The sequence below is a fragment of the Eschrichtius robustus genome, chromosome X, assembly GCF_028021215.1.
Source record: "Eschrichtius robustus isolate mEscRob2 chromosome X, mEscRob2.pri, whole genome shotgun sequence".
Taxonomy (NCBI): Eukaryota; Metazoa; Chordata; class Mammalia; order Artiodactyla; family Eschrichtiidae; genus Eschrichtius; species Eschrichtius robustus.
Genome location: NC_090845.1, coordinates 4,679,447 through 4,700,410, shown reverse-complemented (window position 1 = coordinate 4,700,410; position 20,964 = coordinate 4,679,447). Strand labels below are relative to the sequence as shown.

The 20,964-nt window shown below is 41.4% G+C and overlaps 1 protein-coding gene across 3 annotated transcripts in view; it reads left to right on the top strand.

The window, feature by feature from the left end:
* Positions 1–539: 539 nt before the first annotated feature.
* The window catches only part of NLGN4X (neuroligin 4 X-linked), a 255,121-nt gene continuing 234,696 nt past the window's right edge, over positions 540–20,964 (top strand). For all 3 annotated transcript variants that reach the window (XM_068533211.1, XM_068533210.1, XM_068533209.1), the window contains exon 1: positions 540–1,011. In XM_068533211.1, the coding sequence (XP_068389312.1) occupies positions 540–1,011 (472 nt within the window). The remainder of the gene's footprint in view (positions 1,012–20,964) is intronic.

Here is a 20,964-nt window from a genome sequence, read left to right as displayed (position 1 = left end):
CATCATTCTCAATGATGGGACTCACTGTAGAAATTAAGACAAGCGATTGTCTGGCGAAATTCTACTGCCCACAGATGCCGCTGTACAAATTCATCGGTGAATGAGAATTTCCTTGCGTGATGTTGAGGGTTGCGTGGAACACACAGCAAACGCCATCGGTGGCAGTGGTCTTGCCTTCCTTATCCTTGTCTGCTTTTTTCTCCCATTAGGCTGACCGCTCTGCCTTGGACTTCTCCTAAGTGATCGTTGCCCCAGGGAGGTGTTGGACGGTCACCGCTTCCTTGGAGCCTCGCACGGGCTGGAATTGGGCACCAGGATTAAGAGAGGGCTGCTGTCCCGTGATGGGCTGCCGAGAAAACCGCCGGGTTTGTTGTTAACCTTGGGCTCTGTCTATGACCCATCGGAGAGGCTTCCTAGCAAGCCCTTCCCCTCTCCAGGGTCTTGGTCCCTGGAAAGCCGTCTCCCTCTGCAGGCTCCCTTCACGGCTTGCTTTGCTTGGAGTTGCATCGCACGGACGCCCGCGGATGTGGTGGTGAACCATGTCGAGACCCCAGGGACTGTTATGGCTTCCGCTGGTCTTCACCCCGGTCTGTGTCATGGTGAACTCCAACGTCCTGCTGTGGATCACCTCCCTGGCCATCAAGTTCACGCTCATCGACAGCCAGGCGCAGTATCCTGTGGTCAACACCAATTACGGCAAAATCCGGGGCTTGAGAACACCGCTGCCCAATGAGATTTTGGGTCCAGTGGAGCAATACTTGGGGGTCCCTTATGCCTCGCCTCCTACTGGGGAAAGGCGGTTTCAGCCCCCGGAACCCCCCTCCTCATGGACTGGGGTTCGGAACGCCACTCAGTTTGCTGCCGTATGCCCCCAGCACCTGGATGAGCGGTCTCTCTTGCATGACATGCTGCCCATCTGGTTTACTGCCAATCTGGATACTCTGATGACCTACGTTCAAGATCAGAATGAAGACTGCCTTTATTTGAATATCTATGTGCCCACGGAGGATGGTAAGTACTTATTCTAAACAGAAAACACCTGCTCGCTCAGCCTCAAATTTGCCAAGAGGGTTGTATAATGTCCTGTGCATGATATTTTCTATAACCATTCATTTTTTTTTTTCATATTGAGTTATCTCAGTAACGTACCATTTGTTCGACTTGAATTTACACAGTGTCTAATCGATGGAGAGTATCATAATTAATGACTTAATTCTTTCCATATATTGCCTATTTAGCACTGCTGTAGTCTTTATTTGTAGGTGATAGCCAGTGTGAGCATATAGTCTTCTATGTTATACCTGAATCACCTGTCAAGGAACGGATCTATTTGTTTTTCTCTTTCTGACTCACTTCACTCTGTATGACAAATACAGTATGCTAACACGTATATATGGAATCTACGGGAAAAAAAAAAAGGGTCATGAAGAACCTAGTGGTAAGACGGGAATAAAGACACAGACCTACTAGAGAATGGACTTGAGGACACGGGGAGGGGGAAGGGAAGCTGGGACAAAGTTAGAGAGTGGCATGGACATATATACACTACCAAACGTAAAACAGATAGCTGTTGGGAAGCAGCCGCATAGCACTGGGAGATCAGCTCTGTGCTTTGTGACCACCTAGAGGGGTGGGATAGGGAGGGTGGGAGGGAGGGAGATGCAAGAGGGAGGGGATATGGGGATATATGTATATGTATGGCTGATTCACTTTGTTATACAGCAGAAACTAACACACCATTGTAAAGCAATTATACTCCAAGAAAGATGTTAAAAAAAAGGAATGGATCTAGAGAAACTAATAGAATTAAAGAATATTAGCATGCTGACGTGAGCACCTGAAAATTATATAAGGAATGGTTCCTTTGGCTTTAATGCCTTAAGATATTAGCACTTTTTGAGTCTTAAAAGGAACCACTGATTGTTTTAAATACACAAGCAAGGGATATTTGATAAAACAATTGGACTTGTTTGTTTAGAATCCATGTTGTTGATATAAATTTGGGCTTTATTTCCTGCCAATATTCACTGCAATCAAATGGCAAATGTGTGTCATCAGATGATTCTAACTACGTTAGAAAAATGATTTTCTTGCTTGAACAAAATGCCCCTTTTCTTTTGGATAACACAACAGTGAAAATCTGTGAAAACAATCATGTCCCATATATTAACTTAATCCAATACTAGTAAAACTCGGATATCTCCTTGTTCATGTAGACCTCAAATTAAAATGTTTGCTAACCAGACCAACCAGATTCAAGGTAGTCTACAATGAAAGTCCACTTCTCATTTCTTGTTTACATGTGCTCTTTTTTATACAAGGAGAAGGAAAAACATAGAATGAAATCTTCCTGGAACTTAAAAAAAAGTAATTGAGAGGAATCATAGCCATCACCGTCTGCTATAGAAACTGAAGTGTGTCCTTGTCCTTGGTAACTTTCATGCAGACATTTCTTTTCCTTTTTTTACCTTTAGTCCTTGGGAGATGTTTGTCAGTGAGCTTTGGCTGAAAGTCTGCCATAAACGATGACATTATTCAGTGATCTCCAAAGTCGGATCGTATCTGCCATATTGTTCTTGCTCCGTGCAGATGCAAAGAGGTGGCCTGGGTACCTTTCTCAAGAAACCAGGATGGGGCGTCTGTTAGGGAGATGACAAAGAATGCCCAGGGAAAGTGAAAGGGTTGAGCTTCATTATGTTAGTAGCGTCTGGCATGTGGCTATTGTCACTATGGTGACAGATCTCACAATTACCTTGTAAAGTCTAGGTCTTGAATAGGGTTCAAGGGGTTAAACTGACACTGGACGCCTTACTTCCATGCCCGGTGCTGAGCTGCCCTAGTGCGCAGCAGCCCGCAGTAGCTGCTTGGTGCATATGTAAGAGGATGGATAACCCCACCCCAAACCAATTAGAGTTCTCATTTCAAAGCCACCTGGGTCATGGTCTTTCTCATCATGAACTATTCAAAGAAAGGAATAAAAAGAAACAAAGACAGGGTGGCGGAAACAAAACAGGGTAAAGGATTAAAATTGCTTTCATGGGACTTCCCTGGCGGGCCAGTGGTTAAGACTTCGTCTTCCAATGCAGGGGGTGCGGTTTGATCCCTGGTCGGGGAGCTACGATCCCACATGCCTCGCGGCCAAAAAAGAAAACCAAACAAACAAACATAAAACAGAAGCAATATTGTAACAAATTCAATAAAGATGTTAAGAAATGGTCCACATCAAACAAAAATCTTTAAAAAATAAAATAAAATTGCTTTCATCATAAATTTGATATGCTGGTGTCTCTGAACCGGTGACTTTATAGCATTAACCTTCCAAACAAGGAATGCACTTCAAATAGAATGCCTGCTTCTGAGAGGTCGGGGTACAGTTACACCGCCCAGGAAGACAAATCAGTAGCTTCCTTGATGACAGACCCATAGATGTGCAATTGTGTGGATTGAACCCATAAACGATTCGGCCGTTTCTTTGTGGTTCAGGATTGAATAGGAATTTGGGAATAGAAACACGCGAAAAAAGCTGCCGAATAGAGAAGCAATCTAAATTTAAGAATAAAGGCAGTGCTACCTGTTGATTCCTCTGGGCTTTTTAGAGCACTCTGGCACGCAATATCTCACACCATCTTGGCGGGAGTATCAGAAATCTAATAGGGGCTGAATAGGTAAATTTGATCTCCCTACAATAGATAAATAATGGAATTTTGCTGGTGAGGGAAGCTATATGCCCGTGTGTTTGCAGAAACAGGAAATCACAGCCTATTGGGTCAGGAGTTTTGAGGGTTTAAAAATAGATGACTTGCATCCATTTGTGAATCAACATGGAGGTTTAGATGTTTAATTATTGGATATTACTAAATGAATAAACCCCACTTGTACAGTAACACATGGAAATTATGGCATCATGCTGATTTCTCCAAAGACCTTCCTTTAGGGCATATCTTAATTCATAACAGTGCATTTCATTAAGTGTGTGCACAGCAGTATTGGCTATTTGGAATTCAGTGTTCCATTTTGGTACTCCATCATTTTTTTTAGATTTGTCGTGATGCATTCATCCAACGGTGTGGCCATCTGACTTCCCTACCAATGATAGTTCTGAGTTCTGAGTTCCTATCCTATGCTAGTCAAGCTTCACATGTTGGCATGGCAACAGAGACAAGCATGCTTAATTTCGAGAGGCACACAGAGACTTGTTCTAGGCAGAATAATGCCTCCTCCAAAGAAGGGCACGTCCTAATCCCTGGAACCTTTGAATATGTTACCTTACAGGGCCAATGGGATGAAGGTTGCTGATGGAATTGAAACCGCTAGGTGGCATTTTCGGGCGGGCTCTGAGGAGCTCCAGTTCTTTATGTCTCAGTGCAGAAAGAATTCAGCGAGGGACTTCCCTGGTGGTCCAGTGGTTAAGAGTCTGTGCTCCCAATGCAAGGGGCCCGGGTTCAATCCCTGGTCAGGGAACTAGATCCTGCATGCTACAACTAAGACCCAGCACAGCCAAATAAATAAATAAATATTAAAAAGAAAAAAAGGAATTCAGCAAGAGGCAAAGTGATAGATAAGAAGTGATTTATTAGAATAGGGCATTTGTGAGCCTTACAATCAGGTAGGCGAGAGGGTGCCGTGCACCACTGAGAACTTAGCGGGCTGCAGTCTTATAATCAAAGGAAAAGTGGGGAGGGGGAGAAGACCACCTTCTTCCTCATTCTTGGGTAGACATCAGGCTTCCGTCCTTAGCTCCTCCTCCACAGCAGGCAGGGGAGTTTTCTTGTCCCCCCACATGGTCAAGCTGGGACTGTCATGGCACAATGGAAAAATTATTTCATGTCTCAGTACAATGAGGGTCTTTCACTTTGAAATGTCACCGTTCCATAAATTATTGTTTTTTATGTCTGCAGAGAGCATGTCCTAGGGGTCATTAACTTACTGAGCTCACTGGGCAGGATGTGGGTCTCATGCCACCATTTATTTTTTATTGTTTTGGGGCATGTCTTGTACTTCTGTTGCATGATTTTGTTGCCAATAAGCCTGCTTGGCTTTCTGGTTCAGCACGCCTGCTTTCTTGAGTGATCATTAACTTACAGGGTCTCCCATACTTTTTTCTTTACGTACAATCCCCTAGTGGGATTAACTATTTAATTACCTACTTTGTCCCTTTACTCTGTCCCTATTGTTATGATATTTGCTTATCCATTGACTTTAAGATGGAGGGATTATATTCTGGTTTATCTGGGTGGGTCCATATTTAATAACAAAAACACTTTGTTGTGAATAAGGAAGCAGAAAAGATGTTGAGGGCCAGAGGGAAGCAATGGAAAAAAGGCACAGGGGCCATTGCTGCCTTCAAGGACAAGGCGGAGCCAGGAGTCGAGGAACCCTGAAGCCCGTCGAAGCTGGAAAAGACAAGAAACAAGTTCTCTCCTTGAGCCTCAGAAAGAAGCACAGCCCTGCCCACCCCCCCCTCAATTTTAGCCCAGTGGAACTCTGACCTTCAGAACTCTAATTTCCTAAATATCTGCCACTCGAAGCCACAACATTGGTGGCAATTTGTTAAGCGGCAACAGGAAACTCGTAGAGTTTTGCCAGCCTTTAATATAAATACCCTAATCGAAAACAACATACACATCACTAAAGAGTCGTTCTGAGCTTTCTGAGTTACTACTCATTCTGAGATGCTGATTTGTTTTTTACCCTTTCGACCTCCAGAATAACTGGTTAAAAAAACAACACCACACACACTCATTTTAACGCTGGGTCGTTAAAATTTGCTGCTTTCCCTTATATATATCAAGGAGACAAAGTTGGTTCCAATTGGTGGGTGGATATTTTGCAGATTTGAGGTTTAACCTGTACAAAGTAGATACCCAACTTTTGGTTCCTCGTTTTAGAACAGATTTATGGCAACTCTTACTAAATGTCATATTCAAAAGATACACTGATTTTACACAGGAACATAATGAACGGGCATTTAAGATTTCCCAGGCATCTAAAACAGATGTCCAGAGTAGGTGTCAGTGAATGGCAGAGAGCAAAACATCCAAATGGTCCTCTTTTCTCATCTGTCTCCACAAAATGTCCCTCACGATGGCAGCTGTACCTCTAAATGTCTTCTTCTGTGTTAGCAAAATCTTTTGGGCTCCCCATTCCTTCCCTCTAGACCTCAATATCTGATCTGTTTTGGGGAAAGTGGTTCTCTATCCTTTTAAAAAATAATTTATTGATGAATTTATTTGACAGAATGTCAGTTAATTCTTACCTGCCCCCCGGTTTTATTGAGATACAGTTGACATACATTGCTGTACAAGTTTAAGGGGGACAGCATGATGGTATGGCTTCTGCATATTATGGAACGATCACAGTAGTTTCAGCTAACATACATCTTCTCATATAGGTACGAGAAAAAGAAAAAAAGGAAAAGATTTTTTCCTTGTGATGAGAAGTCTTAGGATTTACTTTCTTTGCAACTTTGCTGTATCTCATAGAGCAGTGGTAACTAGAGTCATCAACACTGTACATTATACCCCTAGTACCTTATTTGTCTTGGAACTGGATGTTTGTACCTTTCGACCCCCTTCATTCAATCCCCCATTCCTCTACCCCCACCTCTGGCTGCAACAAATCTGATCTCTTTTTCTACGAGTTTGGTGGTTTTGTTTGTTTTTTGTTTATTTTTTATTTTTTCAATCAATTTTTTTATGGGAGTATAGCTGATTTACAATGTTGTGTTAGTTTCTGCTGTACAGCAAAGTGAATCAGTTATCCATATACATAGATCCACTCTTTTTTTAGATTCTTTTCCCATATAGGTCATTACAGAGAATTGAGTAGAGTTCCCTGTGCTCTACAGTGGGTCCTTATTAGTTACCTGTTTTATATATAGTTGTGTATATGTTAATCCCAATCTCCCAATTTACCCCTCCCCCGCTTTCCCCCTTGTTGGTAACCATGAGTTTGTTTTCTACATCTGTGACTCTGTTTTGTAAATAAGTTCATTTGTAATATTTTTTTAAGATTCTACATATAAGTGATATCATGTGTTTTTTGTGTAGATTCCACATAGAAGTGAATACAGTATTTGCCATTTTCTGACTAATTTCACTTAGCATAATGCCATCAAGGTCCATCCACGTTGCCACAAATAGCAGGAATTTCCTTTTTTTATGGCTCAATGATATTCCATTATGTATCTGTATCTACACCACAGATTCTTTACCTGTCCATGCATAGATGGACACTTAGGTTGTTTCCATTGCTCGACTGTTATGGAGGGTGCTGCTGTGAACATGAGGGATGCAGATACCTTTTCTGTACCCTTTCTAATGTCAGTTTGGTTCACTCCGTCAGCTCAGCTTGGAGGATTGGTCAGGAACTTGCCTGCCAGGGTGCAAATGCCAGCCTCTTCCCTTACCAGTTGAGTGATTATGGACAAGTTCCTTAGCTAGTACATGCCTCAGTTTCCTTGTGTGTAAAATAAAGATGAGCTGGGAGATTTAAGGTATTAATCCATATGAAGTGCTTTGTCTGGTATCTTGTACCTATAACGACTCTGTAATCTGATGTTAGTGGAGCATAGTTAATACTAGAAAAGAGAACCAGAACTTTTCAGCTAATTTGCATATGCATATTGGTCTAATATAATGTCCAGTACATAATAAATGTGTATTGTCTATAACATAAGTATTTACTGTAGTATTGGAGGGGTCAGCTTAAGAAACGGGACCAAGCATCCATCACTTCCGACAGTTCCTAGTATGGCTTTAACAAAAGGGAATTTTGAGGAATGGCATTTTTAAAATAGAAGGTATAGTTGATTTACAATGTTGTGTTAATTTCTGCCATACAGCAAAGTGACTCAGTTATACATATATATTCTTTTTCATATTCATTTCCATTTGGTTTATCACAGGATACTGAATATAGTTCCCTGTGCTCTAAAGTAGGACCTTGTTGTTTATCCATTCTATATATGATAGTTTCCATCTGCTAACTCCAAACTCCCAATCCAACCCTCCTCCATCCCCCTCCCCCTTGGTAACCACAAGTCTGTTGTCTCTGTCTGTGAGTCTATTTCTGTTTTGTAGATAAGGTCATTTGTGTCATATTTTAGATTCCACATATAAGCGATATCATATGTGTCTTTGTCTGACTTACTTCACTTAGTATGATAATCTCTCGCTCCGTCCACGTCGCTGCAAATGGCATTATTTCGGGAATGGCATTTTTTTTTAGAAGAGCAGTGTATTATCTTGTTCTGCTTTATTCCTAAGCTTTATCTTTTTTAGCCTGAGTTGTCAAATGGATTTTTAGCATCCTGTTTGACGTACAGAAATTAATCATCAAGGAAGCATTAAAATTCATTTCTTGGAAGAGGAACTGAGAACATCCAACGACAATAGCACTATTTTTTTCTGTGAGATAACGGAAAAATTAATTGCCTTTCTCTTTTCGTCAAGTCACAAATAGTTCAGTTGTATGCAGAGTGGCAAAGTCTAGTTCAGTTGTAGGCAGAGTGGCAAAGTTGTGTGCAGAGTGGCAAAGTTTAGTTTTAGTGGCAAAAACTAAAAGTTGACTACGTTAACACAGTGAGAAAGATGTTTTAGCCAATCCACATAAGCACGCAGCTATGTGAAAATCATTAAATGCTTCCCATTTTCATCTGTCGGGGGATTTTTGACGTTGTGTAGACGTGGCTTGTAAGTGAAGATAATTAGGAAGGATTATTTAATAAATAGCTCCCTGACAAGGATTAATTGAAAAGAATTTAGCATTTTGGGAACACGGTTAAACTAGAGTAGATTTCTGACAACATGTGTCTCTCTCCCAGCTTAAGAGATTCACCAATAGAAAAATAATCCTGTGGTGGGTTTAGAAATTATATATATTATGAATAATGCTATTTGGTTAGTATGCCTTATACTTGTTTGAGTAATTCAGAACAACTGTTCTCTAAAGAAGAGAATTTCCCCTTACACTTGTCATTTTCCAAAACATGAGTTTTAACTCAATTCCATTAGCAATTTATAATTTTTTTCACAATTAGAACAAGTCCAAATGACTTAGGATGTATTAAAAAAACCCTTTGCTAGGCATGCGTATTATAAACATTACAAACAAACTGTTCAAGATAGAAAGTTGAGGTGCAATTAGTCCGCTAGAGTATGTGTCGGTGTCCAGAAATCTCCTCCTTATTTACTCGTGCAGTCTCGACCCCAGGACACGTAATAGCTTCATTTGTTGCCAAAGACACTGCTGGTTTGGACACTGTTGTTTATTTTGCATACTATCTTGGCAAAGCCTTCAACCTTTTTAATATTGAGTGACCTCAGTTATGAATAATAATAGTACTGTACCTCCTGTGAATGTTAGGGTTATAGTGATTTTGGAGTAAGCTACTGTGTAAGAAATGACTATAAAATAGAAAAGATCAGTATGTTCTCACAACTTTAATTTTCGGGTAATTCAGTGTTCATCTCATTACAGTATCTGTCGTCCGAAGACTGAAGTTCCTTGGGTGCCAAGATGGGGAGTAGGTTCCTGTGTATCTAGTTTGTTGTTTGGTTTTCCTAAACCAGGCTGTCTTCATAAAGGATTAGTTTCATGTTTTCTCCTTTACGGTTAAGAATCCTTATTCTGTGTGCGGTGACATCCAAACTGCAGTGAAAGTGAACAGAGCTGAGAATTCGTTAGCTTTGGAGTTGAGGACCATGGAGAATTTGTGAGGAGTGCAAAACAGCAGCCCTGCGTAAATAAATCAGACCTACAAATCATCCAGGAACTCACAGGCAACTGAGGCAGAGAGAGAGTCTGAAAGAGAGTGATCTATTCATGTGCCAACCACCTGTTAAGACAAAATGATGACGAGAGACACGGTAGTCTCTGTCTTATTATAATTCAATCGAATATTCTGTTTAGGCTTGGCGAAGTAAGTTTCCACAACTGGAAACAGAGAAAAAAAAATGAAAATAATTTTTCTTGTTAGATATCACATGTCTGATTATTTTGAGTGGTGATGACTGGCATTGGTATATAGTTTGTGGCGTGTGTGTGTGTGTGTCTGTGTGGCTCTGTTTGTGTGTAGGATGTTGGAGGAAAGCCCACAGGAAAAAACATCCGTAATTCCTTTAAGATCCAATGTGTTACAGTTTTCTGGAAAAAGCCAAAAAGCACATGGAGGTGACAAGACTCTGCCTTCCTCTCTGAATTCCAAGCACTCTGAAGTTTCCCTTAATCAAGATACTCTCTCGTCCGTTGTGAATGTGGTTGTGTGTACAATAGTCAAGTTTGCCCGGGGGAAGACTGTGTGTTCCCATCAGAAAGAGAGGAACACTGAAAGTATTGATTTGTCTCAAGCAAAGGAGCTTTTGTAGTCGGTTTCGACACAATCTGAAAATTGCATGTTCTGAAACACTCCTATCAGTTTTCTTTAAAATGTATGCTTTGAGCTATGTTCTGTTCTGTCTGTTTTATGACATGACATAATCCATCGTTCCATCAAAAAATGAGCGTATTCACCTGACATCCCATCTACCTGCTATGTGTTCACTGTAGTTCTAACCCCAGCCAGATAGTCTATGGATCTCCAGATCCCAACTCTGATTCTTTGTGTGTTTTCTTCTCTCCTCCATTCCTTATTCTCTTTACAACCTTTTTAGGTGATTCATTGAAAAATATTGATAAATCACTATTTGCATTTAACATGTGCAAGGCTTTGGGTAAGTCCAAGAGGTGATGTAAAGAAATGTAAGCCCTTTGATGGGAAAGTAAATGAGTCCCAAGAAAAACTAAAGTTTCAGAAACGGGTCATTAGGCACAGTGAATTCAAGCAGGGAATGCTTTAAGTTTCCACGAAAATAAAAAAGGAAAAAAAAAAAGAGTTTGAAAGTTATGTTTTCCATTGAGGATCCATGATGGAAAGGTTTCCACCAATCTTGAGATGAATATCCAAGGCATATACTCCTGTGTTGTGGAATGAAGAAGGGCTTTCTGAATCCCCCAAAATGAAGCTTCTTATTTGTTGCTTCTCTAGATGGACCAAGACATAAAAAGTATAAAATGGGGAAAGAGGGAGGGATAAAATCATGATAGAACTATAGGAAGGTGCTTTAATGGTATAGTTTAACATGCAAAGTACTCACTTGGGTATTTTTTGCATTGTTATATTTTTGACATTGGAGGATTCATAAATGGAATTCCATCCAAAGGAATGCTAATGCATATTTTTCTTCTCAACAGACTGTGCAATAAGATTAAATCAAAGAACACGAGGTTCCTTTCTTACCAAATTCAGATGTACTTATTGCCTGGAATTTTTTTTAAAATCATTAAAAGCTTTACTGCTCCCCCCAAATTTTTACCTAGTGAAATACTTTCATAACTCTATATTTTATAATGTGTACATCCAGATAACTAATGTGATATTGCTATAATATTTTGTGTGTTTTAAAAAAGTAGTTTAGATTTAAAAATAAAGTATTAAACCTTAGAAAACTGTATCTTCCCTAAGAAAATTACACTGGTCAAAACATATTAGCTTAGATTAGATATTTCCTTCTGAGTTTAAATCAGATAATGAGATCAGATTCCACTGTAACACATTGTACAAGGATGTTTGCATCTCATGCATTTTTTTCAAAGAAAGGGATTGTGGTACGTTGAATATCCTACTACCCAATCATCATATTACCTGGGGGTGAGTGATGGCATCAACTAGCACATAAATCACAGAATTGTGAAATCTTCCACGTAGAAGGAGCTGTGGGACCCATTTCACCGACTTTCTCAATGCAGTGTTCCTCTGGTCATTAATCCCCTGAAGCCCTAAGCAGAGATGAAACATCCTTCTCCGTGTTTCTAGAGCTTCACTCCAGTCATTTTACAAGGCTACACCCCTAGGAGACTGTAAACCTTTGAAAGCATTTGTGAACTTAATGAACCATCTACTTGAATGTATGGATCAAATGGACAACGGACAGTTCCTGGACATGCAGCCCTTTTTGGACCTGGCCGATGAAGACGTCTGCAGGTCTGTAAGGGAGTTCCTTTCACCGTTGGAAAGGGCTGGTGATCTATCCATGTGCCATCTCTACCAACAGAGCTAAAGCAAAGCCAGCTGGATTCCTTCCTCTCCCGGCCTCTTGCTTTGGAAATCTTTGAAGACAAGATATTATGTTCCACCTTGTCTCTTGCAAGCATCCTCAGCAGGCTTCATTTCCTCCTGCAGATGCCTTCAGGACCCTCTCATCCTCCTCCCTAGCCGACTGTGGAGAGCCTATCAGTTGAGTGTCTTACTCTTAGGTGGATGTCTTGGTACCAAGAATTATTGCCGATGTCAACCCAAAGGCATGCATTTGCTCTCAAATCACGATATGTGTTGTATGTACCTGGAGTTCATGTTAGTTTTTTTCTTTTTTTTTTTTTTTTGGCAAATGCCTTCAGCTCTTGGCTCATCTGTATTGAACCTGAAACTGCATGTTTTCATAATTTTTTTTAGAGAACAATAATATATTTTACAATACGAGTTAGAACGTGAAAGAAAATACGATCCCTCTGCTTCCTACAGCAAACGGATTGCATGCACCAGGACGAAGAAATTTGCAGCTGAGGCTCGGATTTTCTCACAGGACGTCGCCTGCACAAGAATTACCAGCTGCAGCCCAGCCAAAATCTGTTTACTGCATGTTTCCTTGAAATACAAAGTCCTGGAGGTGTTACAAAGAAAGGAGGTGGAAAATTGTGACGGAATGGCCAACATAGTAATGGGTTCCTAGTTTGGGGAAAACCATAGGTTGCCTGATTTTAAATGCAGTCGTCTTGGGCTTCCCTGGTGGCGCAGTGGTTGGGAGTCTGCCTGCCAGCGCAGGGGACATGGGTTCAAGCCCTGGTCCAGGAAGATCCCACATGCCACAGAGCAACTAAGCCTGGGCACCACAACTACTGAGCCTGTACTCTAGAGCCTGCGAGCCACAACTACTGAGCCCACGTGCCACAACTACTGAAGCCCACGCGCCTGGAGCCTGTGCTCCTCAACAAGAGAAGCTACCACAATGAGAAGCCCGTGCACCGCAACGAAGAGTAGCCCCCGCTCGCCGCAACTAGAGAAAGCCCACGTGCAGCAACAAAGACCCAGCGCAGCCAAAAATAAATAAATAAATTTTAAAAATACATGCAATCATCTATAATTTGATTTAATGGAAGTAGAATTATTTCCAAGAAATAAATTAAAGTTCACAGGTTGGAAAAGAGTTCAACATCTCATATGCCTTTCTCTAGAATTAGGGGGAAATGAACTTCCTCTAGCATTTTCTTCAAATGAAGATTGTGTAGTTGTTTTTATTATTACTATGGTCATGATTTAAATTAGATAAGCTATGAGATGGTACTATGAGGAATTTGGGGGTTTGTGAGATATGAAATGGTTATTCTAAGACTACAGAATATCAGTTGGAATCTTTTAAAGACTTTTACAGACCATGCCATGGGTATGTAGTCTTCAGACTTTTCTCTTGTCACAGGTTCTGACTTGACCTGAGTTATGGGTAGAATTGTGTCCCCTGCCAAAAGATATGTTGAAGTCCTAACCACCCCCCAATACTTATGAATGTCACCTTTTTTGAAAATAGGGCTTTTGCAAATGTAATCAAGGTAAGATGAGGTCATACTGTATTAGCAAGGACCCTAAATCTATTATGACTGGTGTCCTTATAAGACACCATATTTGTTAAAAAAAAAAAAAAAGTTCAATTTAAAAATGGGCAGAAGATCTGAATAGACCTTTTCTGAAGAAGACATACAGACGGCCAACAGGTACTTGAAAAGATGCTCAACATCATTAATCATCAAGGAAATGCAAATCAAAACTATGAGATATCGCTTCACACCTGTTAGAATGGCTACTATTGAAAAGACAAAGTGTTGGCAAGGGTGTGGAGAAAGGGGAGCCCTCCTGCACTGTTGGTGGGAATGTAAATTGGTGCAGCCACTATGGAGAACAGTATGGAGGTTCCTCAAAAAAAATAAAATAGAACCACCATATGATCCAGCAAACCCACTTCTGGGTATTTATCCAAAGAAAGCAAAAATACTAACTTGGAAAGATATCTGCACTTCCATGTTCATTGCAGCACTATTTACAATAGCCAAGATATGGAAACAGTCTAGTGTCCATCGATGGACGAGTGGATAAAGAAGATGTGGTATATATACAATGGAATATTATTCAGCCATTAAAAGAAGGAAATCCTGCCATTTGCAACAATGTGGACAGATCTCAAGGGCATTATGCTAAGTGAAGTAAGTCAGACAAAGACAAATACTGTATTTTTCACTTATATGTGAAATCTAAACAGCCCCCCACCAAAAAAACCCCCACAAAAAACAAAAAAGGTAAGCTCATAGTTACTGAGAACAGATTGATGGTTACCAGAGGTTGGGGTTGGGAGTGGGAGAAGAAGAAAAAGAGCCCTGTAAGCCTCACTTCTTTCACATCTAAGACTCCATAAAAAGAAAAAACAAACTTCCAGGAAGCCATACCTTCTCTGTGAAGCTTCGCCCGTGGAATCCAAGTGGATGTTTTCCTCAACATGTCAGAAAGAAACTAAATCTTTCCTTCCTAGGAAAGATAGTCAAACACATCACCAGGAACACTTTGTCCTTCTTGTCTCTCTTGGGAAAAAGGCTCTGAAAAGTAAGAACTGGATCTTAGAATCTTAGCACAGGTGTTCACACCTACACTATGACCAAATGGTGAATTTAATAAATAGGTATTGAGTGCTTAAATTGGAAGAAGGAGGAGAAGGAGGAGGAGAAGGAAGAAAGAGGGAGTAGAGGGGGGAAGAGGAGAACAGAACGAAGACAGCAGAGATTCCCAGGGAGGAGACCATGGGAAGATGGAGGCAGAGACCCAGAGATTGGAGACATGCATCTCCAAGCCCAAACCCACCAAGGATTGATGAAAAACACCAAAAACTCAGAGCTGAGACAGAGACAAGGAACAGAGTCTCCCTCAGAGCCTACAGAAGGAACCAACCCTGTTGACTCCTTCATATTGGATATCTGTCCTGCAGAACAGTGTGACCTTTAAATTTCTGTTGATTTAAGCCACCCAGTTGGCAGTCATTTGTTCCAGTAGTGCTAGCAATCTTAATACAACGTGGACTTTGTATTTTCTGTCTTTACCTCCCGCCTCGGCCAGAAGAAGCTAGAACAGCTGTCGTCCACATTCACGGTTCCTAAAACCGTCTCTGTCTTTGGGAAGCTCTCCTGACACCCTTGTGGTTTCCTGGATGTCTTCTCCCCCTCTCCTCACCAGAGAGGAACATCTTGGCTTCCCATCCCCCAAGGCAGTGGTTTTCCAAATGGAAGATTCTGTGCATTAATGATCCAGAAAATGAACTTGACATCCTTCTACTGAACTCTCATTCCTGAGGAAAGACTGATCCTACTGCTGCATCCTGTACTTCGTTCTCTTCTTTGAGAATCAACTTCAGGCCATCAGCAGGCCCAGCTCTTCCCTCTGAGACATCTCAATCCATATCTGTCAGGCCCTAAGTGTTCTCGTCTTTCCCTGGGAAGTTCCAGGCATCACCACCACTTGGTGCAGACCTGTGTGGTGGACTGACCCAGCAAGGCCTCGCGTGACCCCGGTGTCCTGGGAGTCGTGCTTTCGTGGAGTTTCTTCTACTTGAGGGTGGGCGGGACATAGGACTTCCCTCTAACCAATGGGATAGGATGTCACTGCCATGATTACATTGCATTGGCTTGGAAGTTATGTCTTACTAGCAGATCATTTCTGTTGCCTTTTTGGTTTTCATGCTTTGTTGGAATAAACTGCCATGTCGGAAAGATCCCCATGGAAGGAAACTGAAGGCTGCATCTGATCAACAGCCAGCAAGGAACTGAAGCATTCAGTTCAACAGGCTGCAGAGAACTGAATCCAACCAACAACAACATGAGCTTGGAATCTGATCTTGCCCAGTCACTCAGATTTCAGAAGAGACCCCAGCTCTGGCCAACACCTTCGTTTGAAGCCTCATGAGAGATGCTCAAACAGAGAACCCAGTTAAGCTGCACCTGGATTCCTGATACACAGAAACTGTGATAAAAAAAAATAGGTTGCTGTAAGCCATTTAGGTTTGTGCTCATTTTTTATGAAGCATTCAATAATGGATGCAAACGTGATAGGTAAAATAAATGGATTTCAAATTCAAAAGTTGGCCAAATTATAACTCAAGTCCCACTGGTTGGAGGGATGTGGATTTTGAGCTCATCAAACTGGTTATTACTTAGAAATGTTTAGATGGCAAGTGAAGTAAATTCAAGTTCAGTTCCCTTAAGGGGAAAAAGGGATTCATTGGGTCTACGCACTGAGACTTCTAGCAGTGGTTGTAGCTTCAGAGATGGTGCTCTCGGATCTGAATCATTGCCATTAGTCACCGGAAAGGTTGGATCCATCTTTCTTTCTCTATGTTGACTTTCTTCTCAGAGAGGCTGTCTTCATTTGGTGGCAAAAAATGGTCACCAGCATTTCCCTGTGACGTCACCATTGATCTCAGAGAAGCGTATTGGCCTGGGGATGATTTTTTTTGAACCAGCTTGGGTCACAGGCCAACTTTGAACCAATTTCCATATCTAGAGGAAAGAGTCCCTTGGATTGGCATGGCCTGGGTTAGGTAGACATTTCCGGATGGGGAAGAGGGATGGGTGAGTCCAGCAGGAATTAGCTTAGGGTAGATTCAGAAAAGACAGTTCTCCAAAGGGAAATCGAATGCTGAGCAAGCAAAACTCATTGATGTTCATTGTTATTCCTCATATTCCGGATAGTAACCAGACAAGAAAGAGAAGTACGGCTGAATGGGATAGGAAGTGAGCATGGGTGGGAAAGCCTTCCCTAGACTGTTTTCTTTTCAGCCAAAAGAAGGACCTAGAGATTTGAAAATGAGAAACCTTGCTTACGCTGTGTTACTGCTGTTTTGTAAGCGTCTCGGCCTCTTGGTGACGTATATATAAAGTGACAGGAACATCCAGCCGATGAGGAAATTTACGTTGAGACATGATCCACACTGGGCATCACACTCCAGAGACACTTCTGGGTCTGGAATGTGTTCGCTGATGGCAAAATCAGGGGTAACATACGCTGTAACTCCAGATGGAAAACTTGACCTGACGTGGGGCAGACTGGTTAGGACAGGGTGGAACCTGATCTGCCCACCGTTTATTTTAAGAGTTCCAGCTAGGGACTTCCCTGGTGGTCCAGTGGTTGGCACCGTGCGCTTTCACTGCTGGGGGCACGGGTTCAGTCCTTGGTCGGGCGACTAAGATCCCGCAGGCCGCTTGGTGCAGCCAAAAAAAAAAAAGAAATTCCAGCTAAAGGGTTGGGTTTGCTAAAGGATCAGCCAATTTAGGGGGTTGATCTGGCGGAAAGTGTAATTGTATTTGAACGACTTTCAGCCTAAGCCTTTAACGGGAAAAGTTGCAATGGGGGGGAGGTGGGCGGCTGTTGGGAAATTGGTTGACAACTTAGTTCATTTCCTCCATTCTCTATTAGGGGATTCTGCAAGAAGCACAGGGGGTCATACCCCGCTGCTGCTTGCTGCTCATTGAGCTTTTTCTGTGAGGGTTTGAGGTGGGCGGCGCCTCAGGATGGTGGTCAAACCTGGTCTTCTGTTCCCCTGCAGCTCTGTAAATCCAGGCGGGCACCACTAGTAACCTTACATCACTGACTTACTTTGGCTTTGTTTGTTAACATTTCCTACTCTGTGGGCCCTGACATTAACACATACACAGTGTTTCCTTGGATTCATGCATTCAGTGAATTACTTAGTGGGCAGCTTCTGATTGTCAGGCCACTTTGCTGAATGTGGTCCCACCCCTTCTCTTGCAACTACACAGGAGAAGATGGACAGCCAACTGGAATCACTATTAAGTAGAATCGACGCTATGATGTCGCAAGTTGGGGAGATATGGAACTATCCAGAGGGACACGGGCTCCAGGCTCACAGGGTCAGAATACGCTAAGGAGGAATTGGGAGGACAAGTGATTGACCGAGTGGCTGTGGGGAGCATAAATCACGTGTTCAAGGATGGGGCCCGGAGGCTGATGTTCATATTGATTCTCTGAGCTGAGCATTGTTTAAGAGACCGAGTGAGTGAATTGGAAGTCTTTGCTCAAGCATCCGAAGTGCAGCTACTGTGATCAGTTAATTGCACATCAGCGTGCTCTGTCATCAACTGAGGTACCGAGAACGTCGACAGATGTGCTCTTACGAAAATTGAGAAGCCCAGCAAGGACAAGGATTGCGCTAAAAGAGGGCCTCACTGCCTTGCAGAAAACGTGAAGCAGGGAGTGGACAGTATAACTCAGAGGCTGAGTGCATCCTGCTACTGCCTCTCTTTGCAAAAAACGTCACCCAATAATTGGCCCATTTTCTGTGGCTACTGTCACACTACAGTGTCAGGGTTGAATAGCTGCAAAACAGGCCATATAGGTTAAAAATCTAAAGTACGTATTATCTTGTCCTTTATAGAAAAAGTTTGCTGACCTTTGATGTAAAGAAATACCTCCATGAAGTCATTTGGGAATCTCCTAGTTAACACACAGACATGAAGGACAGACTCCAGAGGTTCATGCTACAGAGCAGTTGTTCCCAAACTAACCAGGAAGTTTTTCACATGCAGATTCCTGGGCTTCATCCAGGCCCCCACTGGCTCACTAACTTGGGGGAGTGGGCCCCAAGAATCTGCATCTTGATGACCCTGAAGATGATGCTGACAAAGATCTTTTCTATAATAGTCATGAACAAGATGTGTTTATATATAATAATAATAGTCCTGTTATGTCACTACTTGAATATCATATGTTTCATGATAGGTGAAATTGTGTGAATAATAGGCACAGAAAGGACCTCAGAAAATTCGACCTGACACATTTTTAAACCAAGTGTAAACAAATACTCCTTTCTGCCATTAGGAAAAAAATAGGAAAACAACGATGAAATAATTAAAGAAACCATGGTCCAAATAACCTACCCTCGGGTAACTTTTTGAAGTGACCTCCTAGGGGATCTAGTTGTAAACTGTATCTGTAGGCAGTTTAATTAACGGACATGCAACAAGGGTTTATTTGGGTAGATCTTTAAAATCAAATCAGTTTAAATGAAAGACTAACATCCCAGTGACCAAAGTGAACAACCAACCCATAGATGAATAAATATAGATAATAATCGTAGTAGTAGTAATAACAATAGATGATTCTGGTGGTAGTGATGCCAGTGATGATGCTGAGGATGAGAGCGATGAAGAAGATGATGGTGATGATAACGATGATGGTGGTGGTGACGGTGATGATCATAATTTTGATGATACTGATGATGGTGTTGATGATAGCAATGAAGATGGCGATGGTGATGATGGTGACGAGATGAGGGTGACGGAGATGATGATACCATGATGGTGATGATGCTGATGATGATAATTTTGATGATACTGATGATGGTGTTGATGACAGCAATGAAGATGGTGATGGTGATGAGATGAGGGTGACGGAGATGATGATACCATGATGGTGATGATGATGGTGGTGATGATGGTGATGATCATAATTTTGATGATACTGATGATGGTGGTATTGATAGCAATGAAGAGGTTGATGGTGATGATGATAAGGATGATGGTAGTGATGATGATGGTGATGATGATAATTTTCATGACACTGATGACGGTGTTGATGACAGCAATGAAGATGGTGATTTTGTGTTGGTAATTGTGGTGGTGGTCATGGTGATGATGACTGTGATGATGGAAATGATGACAATGACAGTGAGAGAGGTGAGGAGGGTGATGATGATGGTGATGGTAATGAAGATGATAGTAGGTGGCATTCAGTGAGTTAGCTTGTATAGCAGACACTTTGCACTAAAGCTTGGACATCTTCTATCAATGAGGACACCTAATAGCACCCCAAAATACCATGTCACAAATGAGGAAAGTGAAGCCGGGGGTGGTTCATACTTTACCTAAATTGGCCAGTTTGTAAAAGGAAAAAAACAGAATTTGGCTTTAAGTCTGTCTGACTCTTGCCTATGTAATTTTCTTAAGAGTAATTAAATGTGCTTTAATAAAAGAAAACACGGTTTCACCTATAATATCAGCAAAGATGTAATAAAACAATATTCTATGCCAAAAGTAATGTGTATGCATGACTTTTTTTTGTTGATTTACAATATTGTGTTACTTTCAGGTATACAGCAAAGTGATTCCGTTTTATATATTTCAGGTTCTTTTCCATTATAGGTTATTACAAGATGTTGAATACAGTTCCCTGTGCTATACAATAGGTCCTTGTTGTTTATCTATTTTATGTATAGCAGTTTGTTAATCCCAAACTCCTAATTTATCCCTCCCACCTTTCCCCTTTGGTAACCATAAGTTTGTTTTCTATGTCTGAGTCTGTTTATGTTTTGTAAATAAGCTCATTTGTACAATTTTTTAGATTCCACATATAACTGATGTCATACAATATTTGTCTTTCTGTCTGACTTACGGCACTTAGTATGATCATTTCTAGGTCCATCTATGTTGCTGCCAGTGGCAATATTTCATTCTTCTTGATACCCGAGTAATATTCCAGTGTTTGTGTGTATGTGTGTATATATCACATCTTCTTAAACCAGTCGTCTGTTGATGGACACTTGGGTTGTTTCCATGTCTTGGCTATTGTAAAAAGTGCTGCTATGAACATTGGGGTGCATGTATCTTTGTGAACTAGAGTTTTCCTCTTTTCTGTATATAAGCCCAGGAGTGGGATTGCTGGATCATATTCTCACCAACAGTGTAGGAGGGTTCCCTTTTCTCCACACCCTCTCTAGCATTTATTATTTGTAGACTTTTTGGCCGTTCTGACCAGTGTGAGGTGGTACCTCATTGCAGTTTTGATTTGCATTTCTCTAATAGTCAGCTATGTTGAGCATC